The following is a 24,056-nucleotide window of genomic DNA, read 5'->3' on the forward strand; positions in this document are numbered from 1 at the left end:
AGTTGAAAATGTAGTATGATGGAGCCCACAATTGGCCAACTTTAAATGGGCCATAGCCCAAATGACTGACCCAAAAAGTAGGCCGTGAAACAAAATCCATCATGATTGACCCGACCCAGCCCAAACAAAACCCAAAAGCTTTTGTTGATTGGTTTGTTTCAGCTCCACGTCCCACGTCTCCTCTCCTGCGAGGTTATGTCGCCCGCGGAAAACTTGCCCATCTTCACCAAATCGCAGGCAAGCTTCGTAGCCACCTTCCTTCCTTTCAATGGCTTATTCACCAGCGCCGCCGCCTCCTCCTCCTCCTCCCTAAAACGCATCGCATTGCTCAAACCCCATCCCATGCGTTCCACAACCACCACCCTCACCAGGAGGACCACTCTCCCACTCGCTCAACCTTCCCCTCTCTTCACGCGCCGCCGCCTCACTACTCCTCCTTCCTCTTCTCCTTCTCTCCCGCCACGTCATCACAAAAACCCTCCGCTTCACGCTTCTGATTCTTCTTCTCCCCTCACCTCCCTCCCTTCCATCCTCTCCTCCAAGCTTCTCGATTCTTCCAAATGCAAGTTCCTCATTCCCCGTTTGTCCCCTCACGACTTCGATCGTTTCTTCTTCTCTACTCACATCGCCGCCACCGCCCGAAATAATAACCACCACCACCACAACCTCGACGTCCTCACCACTTTCCGTTTCTTCAACTTCGCGTCCAAATGCTTCGGTTTCGCTTTCACCGTTCGGTCTTACTGCGTCTTGCTCCGTATGCTTCTCGCTTCGAATTTCTTGCCTCGTGCGAGATCGATTCTCGGAAGTTTGATCGATGGGAGAGCACCTGCTCTGTTCGAAAACCGCCGCAACGGACCAATCGAGATTGCAGCTTCTATGTTGGAGCTTAATGCAGCTACTGGTATGAGATATGGTGAATTGGACTTGTTGATTCATACTCTCTGTTCTCAGTTTAAGAATTTAGGTGTTGGTGTTGCTTTTGATGCATTCTGGTTGTTCGAGAAGGAAGGTATTCTTCCTTCTACTAAGTCCTGCAATTTCTTGCTTAGCTCTTTAGTGAAGAATAATGAGCTTGAGAAGAGCTTTGAGGTTTTCGAGGCTGTTTGTCGATGCGGTTCGCCAGATGTTTACACGATAAGTACTGCTGTTAATGGTTTTTGTAAGGGAGGGAGGGTTGATGATGCCGTTGGGTTGTTTCTAAGAATGAAGGAGTTAGGTGTTTCGCCTAATGTGGTGACTTATAATAACGTGATTGATGGGTTGTGCAAGAGTGGAAGGATCGAAGAGGCCTTGAGATTTAAGGAGAGAATGTTAGAAAGCAAAGTAAGACCGTCTGTCGTAACTTACTGTGCCCTTATTAATGGTTTGGTGAAGTTGGAGAAGTTTGATGAGGCACATTGTGTTTTTTTAGAAATGCGCAGCAGGGGAATTGCCCCTAATGAGTTTGTTTATAATACAATGATTGATGGGTACTGCAGGAACAAGAATATGAGCGAGGCACTAAGGATCAGGGATGAGATGTTATCCAACGGGATAATTCCCAATGATGTTACTCTTAATACTCTGTTACAAGGATATTGTAGGAGTAATCAAATGGAGCAAGCTGAGAAACAAGTAGAGCACATTTTATCGCGTGGGTTAGCTGTTAACCAGGATGCGTGTTCTTATGTTATTCATTGGTTATTTGGTAAATCCAGATTTGATGCAGCTCTCAAAATTGTAAGACAGCTGCTGTTGAGGAATGTCAAGACCAGTGATAGCTTGCTGACCCCTTTGGTCTGTGGACTTTGTAGATGTGGAAAACATGCAGAGGCAACTGAACTTTGGTTTGGCCTTGCAAAGAGAGGCCTTTCAGCAAATACGGCTACCTCAAATGCTCTTCTTCATGGATTTTGTGAACAAGGGAACACAGAGGAGGGCATCACATTATTCAAAGAGATGATTCAGTGGGGCTTGGTGCCAGATAGGATCTCTTTCAACACACTTATTTTTGGCTTTTGCAAAGTGGGTAAAATCGATGAAGCTTTTGTGCTAAAGGAAGAGATGAATGAGCAAGGATTTCAATCTGATATGTATACCTACAATTTCCTAATGAAGGGATTGGCTGATATGGGGAAAATGGATGAGGTTAATAAGGTTTTGGATGAAGCTGAAGGGTGTGGCTTGGTTCCAAATGTCTATACATATGCACTTATATTAGAAGGATACTGTAAGGCTGACCAGATTGGACATGCTATAAACTTATTTGATGAGCTGGTCAAGAAAGTAGAGCTAAGCCCTGTTCTTTATAACATTCTTATTGCAGCCTACTGTAGGGATGGGAATGTCACGGAAGCCTTCAAACTTCGTGATGCCATGAAAAGTAGGGGCATCCTACGCACCTGCTCCACATATTCTTCGCTAATACATGGTATGTGCAAACTTGGCCGTGTTGAAGAAGCAAAAGAGATTTTTGAAGAAATCAGAAATGAAGGGTTGCTGCCAAATGTTTTTTGCTATACTGCTCTAATTGATGGTTACTGTAAGTTAGGAAAGATGGATAAAGCTGGGAATATCTTACTTGAAATGTCTTTGAATGACATACAACCTAATAAGATTACCTACACTATTCTGATAGATGGGTATTGTAAATTGGGGAATATGAAAGAAGCAAATACACTTTTAAACGAGATGATAGCAAATGGAATAACTCCAGATGATGTCACTCGTAAGGCATTGAAAAATGGGTATTGCAAGGAAAGGAAGCTGCAAGGAGCCTTGCAATTGCGTGATCATTTGTCTGGTAGAGGAGAACCCTTAGATGAAGTTACATATTCTACATTGGTTCAGGGTTTACATTCTCCTACAGCAATTAGCAATCAGAAATAATGAGGAAACTATTGAAAGCTTGTATCTTAGTTGGTATCATGACTCTTCTGGACGATAGTGCCATATTGTTGCTGGAACCTCTTGTCAGGAAGATAAGAGCATCATATGCTTGTTTTCGTGATACGATGATCAGCTGCTATTCTTACCTGAAAATGCTCATGGAACTTCAGAGGTTAGTAAACGATTCACATTAAAATGGTTGATTGCTTCACATCATTTTGGTTATTGTTATTGTTATTGATGGATGGAGGTATTGTTTTGGGATGATGACTGTTCTATTAATGTTTTCATTTCCATGTTTTGACATTTTCCGTGTACCTTTTTTATTATTTTTTTATTTTTATCCCTTTCTTCTTTTAAGACCTGATATTGCTTTGATAATAAAAATAGCAATTCGGTATTCTGATCTGATAATTAGTACTGCCATGATTATAGGAGTAACATGGAAATATTTTTTTCTAAACTTTGTTCAGGAAGGAAAAATTTTGTCTCTGAAAAGGAAGACGTGTGAATGTTAAGCCAAATTAGTTGGCTTCGGAATTAGTTAAACAGATTTGGTCAATCTCTGCTTCTAGGAAGCTGGTTTTATCTACATATCCAATGTTGTAAAATTTCATTGCAAGGTACAAATGTTTGTAAAGACATCTTATATATGGAATTTAATTTAAAAAAGAATTTATATTGTCATCCATTCATATACTATCATATCATCTGTTATAATCAGCTCTCTCACCCACTACTTGAATTTGGTTGGTTGACAATATAAAGTAGTTTTACATTGTTAGAGCACACTAATTTAACTCTAAAATATATGTATATATATATTGGAATATTGTTTAACATAGTCTGTTCAGGTTGTACATGTTTCTTAGTTCAGCCAATATATGGAGAGATTTGGACCTTAGATTCCTAGAGTCATAGGATTCCTTCTTTGATAAAATCTGTTTGGAAGTCAAGTTCTTGTAAATACAAGTTTTTCGTCCTGACAATGCTACCTAATGGAATAAATGCAAATGACTTATTGCAAGCTTAGAAACGTTTGGCCTTTGCTCTACTTAATGCAAATGTATTTCTGGATTTTTGTTAGCATTCAGTGTGATCTACTTTTTGAAGCAGTTTCCTGTGATTATTAGGTTACTTTTTCTTCAATTGTTTGGTGTGTTTGTTTGACATACCATTCGATAGTGATGCATCGGGGTTTCTTTTCTTTTCTTTTTCTCTGCCTCTAAAATAAGGCAACTTATGTTTCAGGGTGTAGGAGGATTGCCATTGGAGCAAACATTTTGTAGCTCTTTAACTATGTGCAAGGTTGTGGTCCCTTGTTGGTCCTTCGTTCAATCAAATTGGTAAGATTCTTTTCTTGTACCTGCTGTATAAAGATTTTATTGTAGCTATAACCCTAACCATCCTAGGAATTCTCAAAGTGGATAAGTATGAGAATTTAAACAATTGGACTATATTTCCATAAGAAGCCCTTAGGGATGAGACTTAAACTATGAACAGTGCAAATGGACATGCATTCTGGTTTGAATATGTGAACTATGAGGCCGTGATTGCTTTTCCTACCATGTATTTCCCTTTGATAATTTTGCTCCTTTGATATGATCGGATGCAATGGTTTCATTTGGTCCATATAAGCCTATTTTCACTTAATGAGTACAGGCTTGGTTGTTTTATTTTTCCGATTTGACCTATCAGGCCACATAGTTATCAGTTCACATTACTTTCTTCAGGTTCACATTGATGGCCAGAACATAATAGCTTTGCATGCTTCTAGGATGCTCTATATCTAAGGGGAATCTGCTTATAGTAATTTCTGGTTAAAACTTGGAAGAGAATATAGGCTTGGATACAGTTCAGATGAAAGATGTTTTTGAATTTATGATTGCTGACCAATAACTGGTGTTTGTTGTCACCATCTTTGCCCTTGACATTGGAAGGATTTGGGGTAGAGAAGAAAGTCTACAAGTCAAGAGGGATGAAGGGTAAACATTTATTAATTTCTTTTAACAATTTTTCCAGATGGAGATAGCGAAGCCATCATCATGATTGTATTTTTCAAATTTACTTCACCTTATGGTGTCTATTTAGTGGAACTAATTGTGGTATACAAAAGAAAAAAATTACAATTTCTAACCAGAACTGTACAGTAATTTATGTATGGATTGTTGTATTCATTAAGGGAAAGGCCAATAAGAATTATACAAGTACTTATTTTCCTTAGAAAGGAATTAAACTCTACTTTGAATTAGTTTCTGTTGACTAGTTTTGATAGCTTTGGGAAAAGGAAGCTATATCCTTGGGACAGTGACACAGTGCAGTCTATGCCACTTTTGGGTGAATTTGGCTGTAGCATAATTTCCAGGTTTTCAATGATAGAATATGGAATAAGCAAGACTTGTGGAAAAAGATTTGGTGTTTAACCTCTACTTGGTTTAAATTTTTGAATTTCAAATTTTTTTATAGGAATTTCTCTCTTATGTATGTTGATGTTAAGACATTGAAAAGCTTTATAAGAGGATAATAATTTTATCCTTCTATGGCTCTGTATTCTTCCTTTCTTTATCTTTTTGTTCTTAATTCTCTTTGGTAGACTTCCTTTCTTTGCCTTATTTATATATTCTTCTATCCAAAAAAAGAAAAAAAAAAGGAGAGAGAGAAGAAAAGAATGAATGTCATCAAACATGACTCTATGCATTTTGGTGGTTTCAGGTCTGTGCAACTAGTTTAGACCTGTTCCTTGTTGTATACATAGTAATGGTATTCTGCTAAAATTCTGCATGCTATATTGCCTTTGGTTAAAACTCTCTCATAGTATCATAAGCATGGTATGATCCACTAAATATACATTACTTTGATGCACTCAATGTTTATAACTTTATTTCACGAGCTTCAATATGCAGAACTTACTATGTTAAGGTTTCAGATTCATCACCATTATTGTACAACCTGGAAAGTAACCTTAATCTCCTTCCCACGACTCCCACCCGCCCCAGATGCAAAGGCAAGGCACGGCACTAAAGTTGAAGATGAGAAGTAGACATTGGCTGGAAAATTGGGTCACTCTCCAGTGCAGCTGCAAGTTCAGGCCACAAGATAGCAGACACAGTCCAAGAGCCATCACCCTTGGCACTTTGCCTTTGATTCATGTAACCAACTCCAATCTTTTCAATGGAAGTGTATGCTGTCCCTATCAGGGGAGTCCCAAATCCAAAGTCAACTTCAGTGATAGGAAACCTCCTTCCTGAGGACACGACCAAGGTTGGCCCTTCTTGACCCAAGACTGCCTTTGCTATCATCAAACCAGGCCTATGACACTCGATCCAATCAATCAAGTCCGAGAAATGAACCTCATTGTTCACCTTTGAAATTGCCTCATTTACCATGTTAGCTATGTCTGATATAGAGGCTTCCTTCAATTCTTGAATACTTGCTTCCCCTAAAGCCAAAGATAGGACATTGCCAATGTAATTTGACATGGAATTCCTACCCCTGCTCATTCTCTCTCTGCCATCGACCAACCAACCCATCTTACACTTTTTATGGCTTTGATCAATGGTACCGATCATTTTCTTCCATACATAGGCAGAGAAAGCCTCAATCTTTGTTCTCTTTGCACCATTAACAGATGCAAGTCTCTGCAGCATGTTAATACTTGATGCATTGATGTGGTATAGTCGTTTAAGTGAGATGTGGTTCATTGATATGTTTTGTATGTCTTCTTTGGTGCATTTGATAAAAGTTTGGTCCAAGGATGGGTGATATCTTGGAGGAGAACGCGCATGAAGGGATCTAGTGTGGTCTGGCAGGCAGATTAGTGGTTTATTTTGGGATATTTCACACCAGGAGGCAATAAATTTACCAAAGGAACTTGCATCCCCTAATGCATGGTCAAAAGTAAATGCTATAGAAATGCCTCCACAAGTGTAGTCTGTTACCTGAACTTGCATGGGGAAGTCTGGTTGAATGGAGACTATTTTTCCTCCGATAGTTTTGTTGAGATTATAGAAATCTACACTCTTTAATGGAATATTGATGTGTGCCTCAATGAATAGAGCACCATTGTTATCACAAATGATTTCCGGCTCACTGGTTTTGGGATTTTCAGCAATTTGGCCAGCAAAAGGGTAGTAGTAATTAAGTATTTGTGCTAGAGAGGTCTTGAGAGCCTCAACAACAGCTCTGAAATCATCTACTTGTGGCCTGCGGTAGAAATACAAATATGTAACTGGAAAACGGCCTGAAAGGAGGTCAAGATTTGAGAGTCTGATTGAAAAAGGCTTTGGTACTGGATTGGCAGCTTTTACGACAGTCTTCCTGCTGAATATCACTTCAAAATTCCCATTCTCACCTTCCTTGGTAATATTGGACATTTTTTCAGGGAGGATAGTATTCCTCTTTGGTATTTTCTGTCGAGTCTTAGGTTTAAAATTTTACTGAACTAATTTGAACATGGTATATAATGCTTATATAGTGTGCTGGAAATTGGCACAAATAATTCAGTCATAACTGTAGATATTTTTTCGTCAAACATCATGAATCTACTAAGCATGTTGTCATGATTATAAGTTGATCTCACAAATGCTACTTTTGGTTGGTATCTTTGTGCTTTATTTCCACCGATTTCCATTGATGGTTCAATCATGAAAATGCAACAAGACAGCCTACCGTCAATTTTGGTAGGCAACATAATTGTGGAATCCAGATAATCAAATATTGTGCAATACAACTATTCTGGTACTTTTGGTTCATACAGAAACACAGAATTGTCCTTGCAACAGATCAAGTAAGCTTTATCCAAAATTATGTTGCAGTTTGAAAGTCATGTGACAAATATATTAAGCATTCTACATACAAAGTTTAGCCATGACAATCTTTTCAGTTTTCATGTCATTATTTGTTTTTTTGTTTTTTCGTTTTTGGGTATTTATTCAGGAAAAAGTAAGTAAATTTTGTAACTAATTAGAGATGATAAGAGCCATGGACCATGATTGAACCTGCAGGTAGAGGGTCCAGCAAAAGTAGATCGTTGCTGGAGACACTATTGTTGGAAAAACGTCGAAACAGAACTGAGGTATTCAGGCCATTGAATGGGCATGCATTTTAGAGGAAGAAAGTCATCCACCAGCACCAATATTGAGAAGGATCTGTGGAAAACAATGGATTCTATTGAGTCATTCGCTGCTCCAAATGTTTATTAGTTAATGTCGTGTCAGATGCTAGGTCTTGAGCCACTTTCTTGTTTATGGTCTAGTGCTGGTCATTTCAGAGCTAACATGGTTTGGCCACTGGGGTAGGCAACAAAAATTCTTGATGTTTATGGAATATGGAGCACTAAGGGAATTGTCATTTCTCTCTACATGTATCATTTTATATTTTTATTATTAACTGTAAGTATAAAGAATTTCTCTGCCAGCGATACCCCAATATCCGCACCATTATCTTGTCAAAGTTAATGCGTTTTTTTATCTAATGATCCAAATTCCGTACCTTCAAAGCTTCACAAGTAGCATTGTCATTTATTATGAGCGGTTTTGTTGCCATTTCAATCAGCTTAAGATCCCAATTGAGAGAAGAGTAGAAGGAACCATGTCGGTTTTTGGTAGTAATAACTAATAAGAGTATCTCCAATGCTTATTCTAATTTTATTTCATTTTGGGTTTTACAAGAATATTTGTGGGACTATATGTCTTAAATAGTAATTTGAAATTAAAAGTGAAATTTGTTCCTCTTATTTAGTATTAGTTCAATTAGAATTGTATATTATTTTAAATTATTTCATCAACATAATTATATAAGTAGCAAAGTTTTTATTAATTTTTCATCAAAGTAATACCGTATTTTTAAGGTGATACCGATTTTATTTCATAAATTAACTCCAATATAAATTTTAAATTTAAATAAATAAGTATTAAGATATGGCTAAAAATACTCCATTAGAGATGCTCTAAGACTCTATTTTAATAGAAAAAGACGGAGAAAGTAAAAAAACAAGGACCTGAGGTATTGGATTTCAGACGTGTCCGCCTATTGAAGCTGCTGCTGAAGAGGGCTTGGAAATTTTCAGGTGATATTTTATTCTTTACTCATTCATTGGCCTTTGATTTTTCTTATATAATGTTCAACAGTAAGCACACCAATAACGGTGAAGAATTATATTAGATTCCATTATTCTTTGTTTTCAAAGATTATGAAAGAGTTCACGGTTCCAATTATTAGCTCTCTATTGGGAAAAACTTTCCTAAAAATAATGATAATTCATGTCGGATTTGATGGAATACTAGTACTTTATAATATTAAAAGCATTGCATGTTTCGTTGGGAAAATGTCCGAATATATTCTTTTTCTAATTAATTAAAAGAGTACAATTGTTTGTACAGGAAAAAATTGAACACTGCAAGGATTTCGATCATGTGAATGAATTCACTATGAAGGTTCACTAAGGTGCTAGAGTGCTAGTAGATGTAGATCAATCATTCACCACTAATTCTCTAAAGTGAGTTTGGTACAAAGAAGATTCAAGAAAACTAACACAGTACATACCCGCTACTGTTTTTTTCCGGGAAAACAAGTTGTTTCTATGTACCCTTTCAAATCATTGTGACGCCCGTATTAACATATTTGATATGATTTGACCCCACTTTGCAATTTATAATGAAAATTACTAAGATAAATATATCAAAAATATTTTTTTATAATTAAAATTTAATATATATAATCGATTAAATTATATTTTTTATTAAAATTAGACTAGATAAATTAATTTAGTTAAAAAATTAATAAATTAAATTTTAAATTAGTCTAAATTAAATATATTTTATAAAAAATAATTATAATATTTTTATTATATATATATATATTAATTTTAAAAATTTTAAATTATAATTCTATGACAGAAGAGAAGTAAAAGACTAGAATTTAAGATTTTTAAAATTAATATATATAATAAGAATATTTTAGTCATTTTTTATAATAAGAATATTGTAGTTATTTTCTATAAAAAAAAATATTAATTCAGACCAGTTTACAATTTAATTTATTATTTTTTCAGTTAAATTAATTTGTTTGACCTAATTTTGACAAAAATAATACGGTTTAATTGATTATATATGTTAAATTTTAATTACTAAAAAATATTTTTTTAAAAAAATATTTTAGTCATTTTTATCTGAGTGACTCACATTTATAATAATTTTAGAAAAAGTATAGGGTACCAATATATTATCTGTTAATTTATTGCCAATAAGAATTAATATTAAAGATACCTTCATTAGAATATACATGTATAAAGAGACAAATTTAAGAGATACATATACAAAAATACTTCTATTAGACACAATCATAAAAAAAGATATTTTTATTAGACACATTCATAAAAATACTTTTATTAAATACAATAATAAATAAGAATTGGTAAAAATTGATAGAATTATTGTTGATTACGTAACGGAATGGATGGTTTTATTATATGTGATGCTCTCAAACTTTTTTTATTGGCCGAGAAATTCATCAATTATCTAATATTATTACTGCTCCACTCCACTTTTAGACAACTGATTAATTAGTCAGGAACGGATTCAAGATTTTGTTTTTTTAGGGAAGTGCTAAGTAAACAATGATTATCTTAAACAACATGAACTAATTAAATATAAGTATATTATACCATAATTTAATATTATTCATTAAATTTACTTTTTTAACTTTAATAATTCACATTGTTCAAAAATATTATTAGTTACCTATATTTTTCCTTTGTTTTATTATCCTAATACTTAAAACTCAGCATATAGTACTATATATGTAGTTGCAACATAACAAAAATTTTAAGTATACCTAAAATATTGGTATTTTAGTTATTTTATCCGTTAATTTTAATAAATATATATTATATATATTTTTTATAATTGAGACGAACGATTTAATGATATATATACAACTTTCTTCCAAATTCTATATTAATGTCAAGATATATACCATACGTGTCCTTTTATAACAACTGAAAATATGTAGAACTAGAAAATAAACCTTATAGTTAAAATGCTTTGAGAATGGTAGTATATTTAATACAAATAAAAAATGTGATTGAAACAATTAATCATAAAGAATTTCAAGTTAAATGTGGAATGGCCTCATCATCACAGATAACTAAGAGAAGAAGCGCCAGCTCAATTTCACGTGAAGTGATGTTCCATCAATTAAGGCAAAACACAACGTGAGAATCAACATTGCATGCTGCAGCCACAAACAGACAAGAAAGCAAAAATGTTGGTAAATTAAAGAGTATTAATTGAAGCTCTTGCAAATTAGGGAATGGCGTAAAGACAAGCAAAACCGCCACAACCAGTAACACCGCCAAACCCCCATAATTTGAAGTCAATGTCATTATCAATAACCAATTTTAGACTCTGTGCGTGTATGTATTTTGTGTTAACTTCTCCAATCTCCATGATCACGGATATGTACTTTTGTTTTCTGTTTAGTTAACAGTTAAGACACGCACATAATGAGAAACAACAATCTTAGTAATATATATTTGGTGATTTAAATTTTATTATCATTAATTAAGTTATAGCTATATATGTCTACATTAAAAGGAACCATAGTTCCAATTAAAAACAACAATCTACATATGTCTATTTTTTTTTTTTTCAATAATCTCAAATTTGAGTTTTAATTGCACAAAAAGGAACCATAGTTCCAATTAAATTATGTAAAATTATCTAATTATCAGTGTTTTTTCTTTTCATGGACATAGTGGTTACTGGTTATAGCTCAAAACATTTTATTATACATATATGTGAGACCAATATAGGTAACAATCCAACATATATAATATTATTATTATTGTATAATTGCTCGCTGGCTAGAGATTTTCGTTTCTAACTTGAGCTTACAAACTAAGTTTGAATACCCGGGTCTTGTAACACATATTTCATAACATATTTTAGGGCTGCACACGGATCGGATCAAATCGCATATAGTTTTTATAATTTTATCCGATCTGCACTGCAGTTATAAGATCGGATCGGATACGATATCTACATTTTTTTAAGTTGAATATCGGGTATATTCGTATAATTTAAAAAAATTGTTTTAAGATTCATTTTGGCTCTAGAAAATCTATTTTTTTCACTTGTTTAAACCTATTTACTCATAAAATATTATCAATAAAAGTTCTCTTGAATAACAAAAGAAAAATAATAACACAAGATTTAAGTTTAATTATTCTAAGTTAAAGTACAACATAAAATGTTAAAAACAAGATATCATAAAATTTATAAAACAACACAATAAAATTCATATCACATTAGGGTTTACTTTCTTAAACTATGTTATTTATATGAAACGTGCGGATATGCAAATCTGCAGATCGGATCCACAGATATCACTGTCAAATCTGCAATTCGATTCTACCATAGTGCGGATCGGATCCAATCCGATTCGATGACTCTGCGGATCGAATAATATCCGTAAAATTCGGATCGAATGCGAATAATTATCACGGATATTATCCGATTCATATGTAGCCTTAATTATAATTATATTTACTGTTAAAGTTAGCTGATATACGTAAAGGAGTTAAAGTTATTATTCCCATAGGTGAATGAAATAATTTTGGTTTTAACACACATGTAAGTTGTAACTGTTACTAAAAATATAAAATTGATCAAACACAAACGTATATAGATTTCTTTTTTTTAAAATATTTTTTAATTTGGTAGGCTAAAAATTAATTTATTGTGTATTTGAATTATATTAAAAAATTTGTTTGCGGACGAATAAATTGACCACTGAACAACTAAATTGATTATTTATATAGATAGATAGATATAAAAAGAACGTTACGTTATATATAGCATTTTTATATATGATAAAAGAAATATACACGGGAAAAAATACATACATTATTTTTTTTAATTAATTAAAGGCCAGATGATACCAATTGCCTAACCAAATCAGGCATCAAGAATTAGATACTTAGATAGTTGTGTGTGTGTGTGTGTGTGTGTGTGTGTGTGAGAGAGAGAGAGAGAGAGAGAGAGAGAGAGAGAGAGAGAGAGAGAGAGAGAGAGAGAGAGAGAGAGAGAGAGAGAGAGAGCTAAGCACCTTAATTACCATGCAAATGCAATTACGTGATCCAACCTCACTTACATTACATGTCTTAATGAAAATGAAAATGACAATGCTACCCTGCTTGTCCTAATAGGCCCTACTCTTCACGTGCCGTGTACCTTTCAGTAATTTAACAACGGACCCCATCTTCATGATTTTTTGTAGAAGCAACTAACTAATAACAAACATTATGAAATCTTGCTAAGAAAGGCTGTGTTTGCCATATTATTTAATTACAAATTAAAATTGTGACCCAGGTTCTTTCAATTTAGAAAGCAATTCTTTGCGCAAATTATATATGTGGTTAGAAACTAAAATTCTGTATGCAGGTGTTAGAATTTTGTGTTGACTTCAAATTATAATTATTTGAAGTAGTCTGCAAATCAAAATCTATTATTATTAATTAAATACAACCCATATATAGACCTCAAAAAATGCGATGAGATATTATATATTCTTTTTATTTTAAATTATTTGTTAACAGAAATAAAATAATGAATAAAAAATAAAAATATATAAAGAAATTTATTACCAAAATGTATTAGCAACGCAAGTTTAATTTAATTTGCATGTAAGCGATTTGCATATGTGCATCTAATCGTGTATTACTTCATCAACAAAAATAATAAACTTTTAAATTTTATTATTAAAAAATTATCTAAATACATAAATCTAATTTATATAAATAATTTACACAAGCATCCAGTATTGCTTAATCAACAAAATAGTTAATTTTTAAATCTATTACTAAAAATATTATCTAATTTACACAAGCATCCAGTATATTGCTTAATCAACAAAATAGTTAATTTTTAAATCTATTACTAAAAATATTATCTAAGTACATAAATTTAATTAAATGATTATGTAAAAGTTTTTAATTTGTTAGTACATTAAAATTAAATTTTAATTCCTTAATATAATATATTACTAAAATCTAATTTGATACATCAATAATGTAAAATAATTTTATAATTAACATCCAATAATGTTTTATGTCACATCGTAAAATATAATTAAGTAAATTTAAATTTATAAATTTAATTAAATAACGGTGTAAAACACTAATTTTTTTATACTCTATCAAAATTAAATTCTTTAAATTGACATATATTTTAAAAATTTAATTTTTGTATACTATGAATATAAAATAATTTTTATACATGTATTACATAATGTTACTTCTTATAAAAATAATTATTTTTTATATTAACTGCATGAATAATTATAAAAAAAATATGATTATAAATTATATTTTAAAACGCTTTATCCTATTAGTATATACATTAAAATTAAATTTATATTTTAAAACGAGTAATATATAGGCTAGTCTATATAAAGACCATGATCCATTCAAATCTCAATTGCAAATAAATAAAAAAAGGATATAGCAGTGAGTGAAAGAGGATACACTCTTCATTCCTCAGCCATAAACATGGCATCACAACTTGCCAGCAATACAAGATGCCAAACATTAATGCACTGCACAGCCTCCTACGGCGAAAGAGGGAGCGGCAGCCGTGGTCGTGGCGGTTGCAAACTCTCTCATCGGTACCGTCGAATAACGAACCACGGCGGCGACAACGACGAAGGCAGTGGCAATGCAAGCACCCAACAAGAACAAGATTTGAACAAGAAGAAAGGTGCAAAGCAGCAGCTAGCACAAAAGCTTCACAGGTTGGGATTCTCGTACCTTGCATCATCTTTTATTTACGTTGTCACAAAGGTTAAGGCCTTCTACAATGGTTTTCTCGGAGATGTTTCCAATCAACCAAATGCAATAACCGCCATGGAGGCACAACTCACCGAGCCATATTTCTCATTTCCAGTTCTTCCTTACAATTAATGTACGGTGGCAGTTATTTTTATGTGAAATCGATATTTAAGAACCGTTACATAATTTAATAAGTTTCGACTAAATAATAATATAACAATTCTCAACTATCAACTTCACATGAAAAACAGCGGGCATATGATGAGTATTCATACATTAATGTATATATTATTAATTAGAAGGAGCGGCATGTGTTTATGTATGTCATGAAGCATTAATTAATTAATTAATCTGAGTGTAAAAGCCAAAGGGCCTGCATTTCAAGGTGTATATCATTGTGCTGTATTCTGAGTTAATTAATTCATTGTACTTATTTGTTATTTTGCTAATTAGTGTTGTATTTTCATCTGCAGGTTTTTGCTGACAAGTTCTCAATATTTTTTAAGGAAATAACAAAATTCTAATCGATTAACATTCACATAATAATGAATTAAATGTTAAGAAAATTGAAATTAATAATAGTACGTATATTATACGTGCAACTAGTTGATACAATACTCAAAAATAATAAATTGAAAGCCTTCAACTTTGTGTATATACAAGTAAATAGGTTGCATGAGATATTTTATATATACTCTTTGTTTTTAGTTAAAATTTTTATTTTTACAAAAATGCTATTGGTACACTAAAATTAACCACTAAAACCAGTCACTAATATATTTGTGTATAAATACATGTGTAATTTAATTTATTTTCAACGTGTATTTGTATTTCGGCATATATTTTATATTGGTAGCTGATTTTGGTGGCTAATTTTAGTGTATACGTAGCATAGTTTTTATTTTTATTTCTATTAAAATGAATGTTATACTTAGGTTTTTTTTCTTGAAAGAAAAATAGAAGTAGTATATATGAGATGTTGAGTATATATACAAGATAATATAATAAAGGGATAACGATCCTATAGGAGTGATTTTTTTTTTTTCAAAATTAGGAGTGAAGTTTAAATTCGCGATGTCTAGGTGAATATTTAGAGACGATGCTTTTTAAGCTATAGATCTAAACCACACTGCAGAAGAGTATAACATATTCATCATGCAATTTGCAATTTATATTTATTGAATAAAAGGACGTACAAACTCCTATCCATCACTCAAACTCACAAGCATAACCCAACCTCTCAATATTAAATTTTTTCCCTTTGGTCTATGTGTAAACATGCAAAGGGTATTAATGACCATTTACACACATACACGGAAATAGATCCTCTCTATTTTTTTTGTCACTGGAGAGAATAAAGTGTAATCTTCCACCTTTAATTTTACAAGTGGGACCAGCAATAAATGAGAGAGAGAATGTATTGAATGGTGAGATCTTTCACTGGATACTATCAAATTTTTTTTTCCACTGGAGATGATCCACTCCCCACATACACACAGCTCCAACTGAAATAAATATAAATAATTAATTACATTTTGAATGTGAGACTTATTTTTTTCCCTTGTGTCAAAATATGATCCTAAAATAAAAATTGAGCACTCAAATCAAGAAAAGTGCCAAACTAGTACCCGATGAAGGAAGAATCGCGAATGTGTGACAACTCTGCTTCATGGATTTGTATGGTTCTGCGTCATGGATTAAAGAAAATAGTTGAAATGCTGAATAATAATGTACTTTATATATAGGGCTATTAAAGTTTATGATACTGACCGTGGGGATAAGGTTCCCTATAATGTTGCCCAAGCCTTGGGGAAAAATGATATTTAACATACACTGAGAACCATAAAGTTCAATCAACCCCACCATATGTACCTTAGCTCAAGCTCCACTTGATTTAGGACTTGGTTTAGTAAAAGTTGTTAGAAAACTCCAGGATGAACTAATAGCGTTTTTAATTGTCAAAATTATCCTTTTAATCCTTCTCTTTTGGAGTATTTGGGTTTATAGTAGGTTTAGGATGGTCGACAACAATAATGACCGGTTAATAGTGTGAGAGCCTCAGAGGTAAATTTGTGGTGGCGTTAAGCGTTTTTTTAGAGGAAGAAGAAAGAAGTAAAAAAAGGTGATTGGAAGGTTCTGAAAATTGAAAGGTTACAATTAGAGGTTGAGAGATCTAAAGCTTAATTGCAAATATAATAAAATAATATATTTAAGTATGAAATAGATTTTTTTTTAAATTATGTTTTATTATTTTAAATTAATTAGCTGTTAAAAATTAGACCAATTAAATCAATTTATGATTTTTTTAATTTTTTCGATTTTTTTACCAATTTACTAATAAATAATGTTTACGCTGAGCTGAATTAATTTGGTAGCCAATTTTTGGTTAACTGAATTAACCGTTTCTCAAAACTATGAGTTATTGTAAATATAAGAGTAAAAAATTAACAAAAATGTTATTTATACACTACAATCAGCTACTAAAATCAGTCACTAATGTATTTGTGTATAAATACATGTATAGTTTAATTTATTTTTAATGTGTATTTGTATTCCAGCATGTATTTTATATTGGTGGCTGACTTTGATGACTAATTTTGGTATACATAACTCAAAAAATTAATCTAAAAAAATTAGCTAGAAATTTACTCCCAAAAAATAATTCCCTTGATTAGACTCAATTATATTTCTCAGCCAATGGGTAGAAAAAGTGGCGGATACTTTGACATTCGAATTGAATTTATAATCATAAAGGGTGAAATATCAATTGATTCATTGAGAAGAAAAGATAGAAATGCTTAACAAAGAGAAATGTTCTTCTCAATGAAACACATTGATGGATATAGAAAGCTAAAGTAGCCACCCAAATCTAACTCCTCACAAACTCACATTGCAACTTGCAATTGGTGGTCCCCTAAGACCCCCAACTTGAACAAGAAAACGCTCCCATCATAATTCATAACTGTGTATGAAGTCGTGATGCCCATGCTGCAGTCTAGTGTGAATGATTGTGACACTATAATGACCCAAGAATCACTTGAATTGACATATCATAGCCGTCCAAAACATTTTCATATTTGTGAGAGCAAAGCAATAACAATAACCATAATAATGCAGCATAGAGCAAATTAAGCTGAGGAAGAATCATAATGTTATCACTACATACTCCATAGACTGAAAACGAATGTCAAGGCCATGATCAAACTACTAGTCACGCCATCATAGGGCCATAAGCTATATACATTAACATCAATACCGTTATCATCATCATTCATTTTTTGCATAACTACTTAAAAGATCAGTTTTAGAACTTCGCACCAGGCACAAAAATACTAGCGGCTATTCATTTTTCTAATTTATAAAACAAAACAGAAGGATTATCTTATTTATAAATTTTCATTTTGAGAAATATTAGAAGACTAATATTTTTTTTTGTATTTATCTTACATACTAGTCAACCTTCCATTTTTCTTTCCAGTAAAAGTATTAGCCTCTAATATTTTCCTTTTATTTTAAAAATAATGTCACTTAACAACAATAGGAAAGTGGCTTGCCAAGCCGCTGGTTACACATAACAAACTATGTTTTTATAATAAAAATGCACACATCAAAATCGGAGGGAAAAAAAATCTTGAAAAATATCACATGATGGAAGACAAGCAAAAGATTCTGCAAGGATTGTGCAACTGGAAAGAGAATTCAATCCTACAAAATTTTCTAAAACAAGTAATGTTCATTTGATAATTGGAGGTTAAGTGACCATCACCTTGTCAAGTCACTCGGTTGATTTCACTGCCTAATCCATAGTATACTCGCCCCAATTCTTTGCCTCATCAACATGAATGCTTGAGAAATCAAATACCACTTAGCCGTACAAGACCATTTACTCCTTGATGATCTCAAATTCAGCACCAATTGGTAGATGATCACTTGGATGACTATAGTTTGGCAGTCCACCGACAATGTCGACTGCATCGGAGTCTGGAAGCTCAAGAAAGCTGATTGGTTTCATGTGGTCAGAGGGGCAGAATAATATATAATCGAGAGTTCCGGTGAAACCAGGTGTGTAGTTTGTAAATGGTGGCTCTCCTCTCGTAGAAGCGTAGACACTACATAAGGGAATTGGTTGCTCCTCCAAACATTCAGGCATAATTTGTGAAGAAGAATTGCCTGATATGAGGTACTGATAAACCTGAAACAATCCGAAAATAAGAATAGCCTGACTCAACACATAAATTTCATGCAATACAGGCACAGGGGACACAGAATCTAGATAAAAATAAGAAATAGGAAGTGTGAAGTTTTAGAAGTATCTAGTTACCATACCATATCTCCTGGTGTAGAATTAAAGTCACCAGCCAAAATGACTTCAGGCGTGCATTCATATTGATCTGATACCAGAGTTTTGAATTGTGATAATCGAGAAAGAAGATATTTAGCTTGTGCAAGCTTGACATCAGCCCATTCAGGATCCCTGGGACAATAACTCAGTATCATTAATGAATTCCACCACTAGAGCAACCATGTGTTGATATAACTAGATCTACATGAAAAACATTGAAAAGTAAAAGAACAAGACATGAAAAATAAAAGCAAAGCATGCCAGTTCATACCAATAAAGATGTGTGTTGGCCACAATAACAACATGACGAGAGGGATCTTTGACCCTAAACGCAGCCAAAATTCCTACACAGTCACGCTTTAGTCTCACACGAGGATCATTGGGGTCTCCACGATCTTCTTTATTCGATTTAGGTCCTAAATCAAAAGATCAGTTAACGAACAAATATTGCATAATTGCGTTTGGTGCAGAAACAATCAAAGGAGTACAGCAGCAACAGACATAAAAAAGCAGGACAAATGCATAGATTCCGCAAGTAGTCTATCAGTAGGTTAATACTCAATAACAATATCAATGTCAAGGCAGTATTATACACAAGATGGAGCAGTCTCTAATATCAATAAGAAAATACGTGGGCTTGATGCACTAACCATCATTGGATGCAGCATCCTCTTGTTTATTTGGCTGGCCTTTGCTTTCTTTGTCATCATTTGGAGAGTTTCCATCTTTAATTGACTTTACTAGATCGTTGTATTCAATTTTCTCCTCCAAAACCAACTCTGCACTAAATGCCAGAAAGTAAGAATAAATATAAACTAAGAATGCTGAAATCATTAAGACTAATTGAAGTTTTGATCAATGATCAGTACCATTGTTTTACTATAAAACCAAATTCGAATGAAAATTAATCCCAAAAGACAGGACGAGAATGAGAGACAGATAAAAAGAACCACAATGATCTGAATACCAATTACACATAACTAGCATACTACCCTGTTGTGTAAATGCTTCATAATTACATTCAGATTTTAGGGAATTTGCATTTACCAGCATATCTATTGACCAACATTTACAACAGAAGGATGTTGTGTAAGTGGTGACGGAATTGCAAGTAAGAATGTGGAATCCTTCCAAGACCAAAATCTAGTCAAACAAAAAGCATGTTGAGGGGTTTTCAATTTTTTAAATCAGTAAAGCAAGGTTGTGCTAGTTCTCTCTTGTCCATTTAAAAAACCTCTATCCAGGTGCAAAATCCTTGCTACTCATTGGATATAGGTCATGTATCTATGTACCATAATCTTCTAAAGTACAAGTTGCTTGAGCATTGTACAATAGATCGACATACCGGTCATGCTTGTAAAACAAACCACACCCATCACGCTTCTGTCCACTTCTCTTCATATAGATAGACGAATATCCCAAGTTCCGCATGCTTCCATTGTAAAAGCTATCAAATTCATCAACCTCCTGAGATTATTCCATATAGGAATAAGAACTCATCCAAAGAAAAACAATGCAAGACAAATGTCCCAAGCAATTCATATCCAGGTTGGCATAAAAAAAAAAAGCAGCAATATCAAAAAGAGGAGGAAAATAAACCTGTAGGCAGAAAAAATCAGCTCCCAAGTTCTTGAGAACTTCTAAAATGGAACTTGAACGAAATTTCCACCTGCAGAAAGCAAAATCATAATCAAGAACAACTACAGTAAAATTCGTAGTTCACATTAATTTACTGATTCAATATTTAAAAATGAAACTTGGGAAGCAAAGAAATTTACTTGAGTGACGGGGAAGGAGAGTGTGGGAACAGAGAGCTCTTCACATAAGCCTACATAAGAAATTTTTTTAAATTAAAATTAAAAAAAAAAGTCAAAATCAACGGTTGCGCATCAAAACTTAGATTTACCCTAAACTGAACAAACCTGAGCTAATATGTTATACGAGACTAAGGTGAATCTGAAGCCTGAATTTAATTATAAAAGCAAAAGGAAAAATTAGATTTGACGTGAAAGAGAAGAAGTGAAACGAACAAGGTTTGAATACGACGGCGTTACCATCAGGTTTAGTTCGCGAATGTACGTCGGCGCCTTCGAAGGAAACGAAATTTGGAATGTTGAGTGAGGGGAGTGGTGAGGAGGAGGAGGAGGCCATTTTCGTGTATGTTGCTACTCTGATCGAAACGCGGTGAAAGTTTGCGGAATCGTGAATGGTAGCGTAGCTCGTGAAAGAAGAAGAAGGAGGTGGTGAGCGCGAAAGAGCAGCTACTACTGCTTTTAGCATTTCTATCTCTTCAATTCTCGTCTTCTGTATCTGTTCTCAACTGCTGCTGCAATTGTCTGCACTGCAGTTGTGCACTGTTTTTCTTTTTTTTTTTTGGTCAGTGAGTTGTGCACTGTTGTGTTACAGATTTACTGTTAACATTATACAGGCCTAGGCCCAAGTTTGTTTTTGTACGGTAGCCCAACAATAATTTTGGGTTACAGTAACCCAATAACTTTTATTTTTGGATAATAAGTAACCCAAGTACCCAACTACTTTATTTTGTTCCTATCTCACTACTTTAATGGGCTTCCCCAAATATGGGCCTCAGCCTATTTTTATCACACTCCAATGAGAGAGGCTCAGTCCAGTTTACCAAAAAAAAAAAAGGCTAATTTCAAACCAACTTAAACTGGTCGAGTGGTCAACTCACTTGTTCATTTAAGTAAGTCTTCGGAGTTTAAATTTCGCCTTGCGTATACAAGTATACAACAACCTATTATTCAGAGGCAGGCCCTTAAATAGAACTCAAATTCGTGGCCCTTAAATAGAACTCAAATTCGTGACTGATTAATCCTTGACTTGTCGGGTTAAGAAATATTGTGAACAACTAGAAAAAAAAAAAAAGCTCATTCCAGACCAAGAAAAAAAGAGGCTCACTTATTCTCAAACAAGCAAAGCGTGAAGTAGTTTTTTTATTTATTTTTTTCATTGTCTGCCATTGAAATACTATTAAAAAAAAATGTATTTTTTTGTGTAAAAAAAAACACACACACACACACAATGTATGTAACGTTTATTTAACATTTTATTTTTATTAATTTATTTGAGAAACAAAAACTATAGTTATGTTTGCAGCCGCCTAATGTGAACTTGGCTAAATGAAGAGCTAAAGTTCAATGATTGATGGATAATGATAAGTGACAATCCTGAATTATGCCATTTCCATGGATGTAAATGGCTATGACACCACAACCTCGTAAGCAGATGGGACCATTTTTATTTGGACCAATTTAACCAGCAACTTCGCATTAGTGGAGATAAAGCCGCAAGAATCTCGTCAATTCTTAATCCATAAGGTTCCACTTGCGTATCAAACAAGATTCTAGTTCGTCCACAAATTAAAGAGACGCAAAATATTTAAATTACTCTTTGGTGGACCTAATCATTCTGGTGATCATCAATTTTAAGTCTCAACCATTGTTTAGGATAATTATGCAATCAACGAGTTAAGAAGTTTCTATAAAGATAGTGTTGATTCTTTGAGTTGAGTTTTGATTAGTGATTTTTAATTATTTTTTTTTTCAATTAAAGAGGTTGGATCTGATTAGAATATGTTAGTGTTTCAAACAAGTTGCATCAAATTAATTTGAGTCCCATCACCACTAATAACATTATCCATAATGTTGCGTTGCATATACATCTATACTTAATTAATAGGCACATTAATATGAACATTAATATCATGGCGACAAGATTGCACTAGCTAGTGATGGCTGCTCCATGATGGTCCACTTTTGCTAAGCTCTTTTCTTAAATTTAATCCCCGACCCCAAACAATTAAATGCATCACATTTAACATTAGAACTGGTGGTTGCGATTAACTTAGAAATACTACTGTAGCAAAATCCTAATACTGATAAGAGAAAACTATGAGTATAAATTAACAGTTACTATGTCTCTGAATTGTTTAATGGTATTCACGAAACGTTTTCAAGTAGTAGTTTAATTAAGTACCAATTATTTGATGGGTGCAATGAAATTTCCTTTAATTTGGAAGTTAGCTGTAGATTCAATAAATATGAAGGCCAAGCAACGTATGAAAGAACTTATAAATTCGTAATTAATGTAATTAATGTATGTAAACATTAATCTGAACAGGGATTGGTCAAGTTCGGGGGACAGTACTACTGAGCTTTCGATGCTTTGCTTGCTGTGTATATTCACATGACATGTTGGGTGGTTCCTACCTTCCAATATGTTTGTTGGAACAGTGAGTAACTAAGTACCTTAATTCTGATTCAAGTATAATACATATATTATGTATGCTGATGAATTTTCACTTAGAGAAACTCTTTGGATTAGTAATTTTTAGTATTTGGTCATCATTTGATTAGCATATATAAATATAAATTATTTTTAATAAATAAATTATACTAATTTATATGTTCAAACTTTAAAAGATATAAGTATGAATTATATTAATTTATGTGTATAAAATTTTAATAAATATATGTGTAAATTATATTTTTATGTACAAAATTTTTAAAAATATGAGTAGAAATTATTGATAATAAAATATTAAGTTTGGATTCAATCCTAACCCTACCTGCGGGTTGAGATTTTTATATAAACTCAATCTTATCCTATCCGCGGGTTGAAAATATCCTAATCCTAATCCTATCCGTTCTTAACCCGCGGGTACCCGACCTTACCTGCGAGTTACAAAAAATATACAATATTATTATATAACTTGATGATAATTTAAAATAGAACTGACTTTTATGTAAAAAAAAATATTAAATTATCTATTAATGATTTTCTTTTAGTGGTTAAGGATCTTTTACATTTAGTGAGAGGTCTTTGATTCAACATCCACTTAAAACCAAGGTTGCGAGAACCGGACCGGTCATCGAACCAGTCAAGTGACTGGTTCAATGGTTCAATGGTTCAACCGGGGTTGAACCGTGGTTGAACCGGTTTAATTAAATATATAATAAAATTATAAAAAAAAATCAAAACATAATTTTAAAAAGT

The 24,056-nt window shown here is 33.1% G+C and overlaps 4 protein-coding genes across 10 annotated transcripts; 2 read left to right on the forward strand and 2 right to left on the reverse strand.

Moving 5' to 3' along the window:
* The first annotated feature begins 210 nt into the window (after positions 1 to 210).
* LOC130981821 (pentatricopeptide repeat-containing protein At4g19440, chloroplastic) lies at positions 211 to 5,993 on the forward strand. Of its 3 annotated transcripts, XM_057905545.1 has the most exons (5): positions 211 to 3,043; positions 3,345 to 3,494; positions 4,123 to 4,217; positions 4,605 to 4,856; positions 5,798 to 5,993. In XM_057905545.1, the coding sequence occupies exon 1, from the start codon at positions 343 to 345 to the stop codon at positions 2,869 to 2,871; it is 2,529 nt and encodes an 842-aa protein (XP_057761528.1). In that variant the 5' UTR covers positions 211 to 342; the 3' UTR covers positions 2,872 to 3,043; positions 3,345 to 3,494; positions 4,123 to 4,217; positions 4,605 to 4,856; positions 5,798 to 5,993. The 3 variants fall into 3 exon arrangements, with proteins under 3 accessions (XP_057761528.1, XP_057761527.1, XP_057761529.1); XM_057905544.1 differs by lacking the exon at positions 3,345 to 3,494; XM_057905546.1 differs by lacking the exons at positions 3,345 to 3,494; positions 4,605 to 4,856 and having other exon boundaries at positions 5,798 to 5,903.
* LOC130981823 (coniferyl alcohol acyltransferase) lies at positions 5,889 to 7,244 on the reverse strand. Its single transcript, XM_057905547.1, has one exon. The coding sequence runs from the start codon at positions 7,242 to 7,244 to the stop codon at positions 5,889 to 5,891; it is 1,356 nt and encodes a 451-aa protein (XP_057761530.1).
* A 7,102-nt stretch (positions 7,245 to 14,346) lies between these two features.
* On the forward strand, positions 14,347 to 15,122 carry LOC130983260 (uncharacterized). The gene has a single exon (XM_057907470.1). The coding sequence runs from the start codon at positions 14,420 to 14,422 to the stop codon at positions 14,828 to 14,830; it is 411 nt and encodes a 136-aa protein (XP_057763453.1). The 5' UTR covers positions 14,347 to 14,419; the 3' UTR covers positions 14,831 to 15,122.
* A 769-nt stretch (positions 15,123 to 15,891) lies between these two features.
* Positions 15,892 to 21,355, reverse strand: LOC130983259 (carbon catabolite repressor protein 4 homolog 4). Of its 5 annotated transcripts, none has more exons than XR_009087292.1 (11): positions 21,095 to 21,355; positions 20,963 to 21,003; positions 20,819 to 20,868; positions 20,640 to 20,709; positions 20,386 to 20,507; positions 19,691 to 19,824; positions 19,312 to 19,456; positions 19,025 to 19,172; positions 18,465 to 18,890; positions 16,327 to 16,383; positions 15,892 to 16,203 (listed from the first exon to the last, which is right to left on the reverse strand). XR_009087292.1 is itself a non-coding variant. In XM_057907469.1 (9 exons), exons 1-9 carry the CDS (start codon positions 21,318 to 21,320, stop codon positions 18,582 to 18,584), a joined length of 1,245 nt encoding a protein of 414 aa, XP_057763452.1. In that variant the 5' UTR covers positions 21,321 to 21,355; the 3' UTR covers positions 16,403 to 18,581. The 5 variants fall into 5 exon arrangements, 1 of the variants encoding a protein (XP_057763452.1); XR_009087291.1 differs by having other exon boundaries at positions 16,469 to 18,890; XR_009087294.1 differs by lacking the exon at positions 20,963 to 21,003 and having other exon boundaries at positions 16,469 to 18,890; positions 21,095 to 21,332.
* Positions 21,356 to 24,056: the final 2,701 nt, after the last annotated feature.

This window comes from Arachis stenosperma, chromosome 5 (genome assembly GCF_014773155.1).
Source record: "Arachis stenosperma cultivar V10309 chromosome 5, arast.V10309.gnm1.PFL2, whole genome shotgun sequence".
NCBI lineage: Eukaryota > Viridiplantae > Streptophyta > Magnoliopsida > Fabales > Fabaceae > Arachis > Arachis stenosperma.

What these genes read in the sequence shown, in the direction of transcription:
- LOC130983260 (XM_057907470.1), top strand. Translation starts at nt 14,420, where the DNA reads ATGGCATCACAACTTGCCAGCAATACAAGATGCCAAACATTAATGCAC.
- LOC130981821 (XM_057905545.1), top strand. Translation starts at nt 343, where the DNA reads ATGCGTTCCACAACCACCACCCTCACCAGGAGGACCACTCTCCCACTC.
- LOC130981823 (XM_057905547.1), bottom strand. Translation starts at nt 7,244, where the DNA reads ATGTCCAATATTACCAAGGAAGGTGAGAATGGGAATTTTGAAGTGATA.
- LOC130983259 (XM_057907469.1), bottom strand. Translation starts at nt 21,320, where the DNA reads ATGCTAAAAGCAGTAGTAGCTGCTCTTTCGCGCTCACCACCTCCTTCT. An exon ending in CTGATTTTTTCTGCCTACAG is followed by an intron (nt 20,508 to 20,639) that starts GTTTATTTTCCT and finishes GAATAATCTCAG; the next exon opens with GAGGTTGATGAATTTGATAG. An exon ending in ATTCTACACCAGGAGATATG is followed by an intron (nt 18,891 to 19,024) that starts GTATGGTAACTA and finishes GGATTGTTTCAG; the next exon opens with GTTTATCAGTACCTCATATC.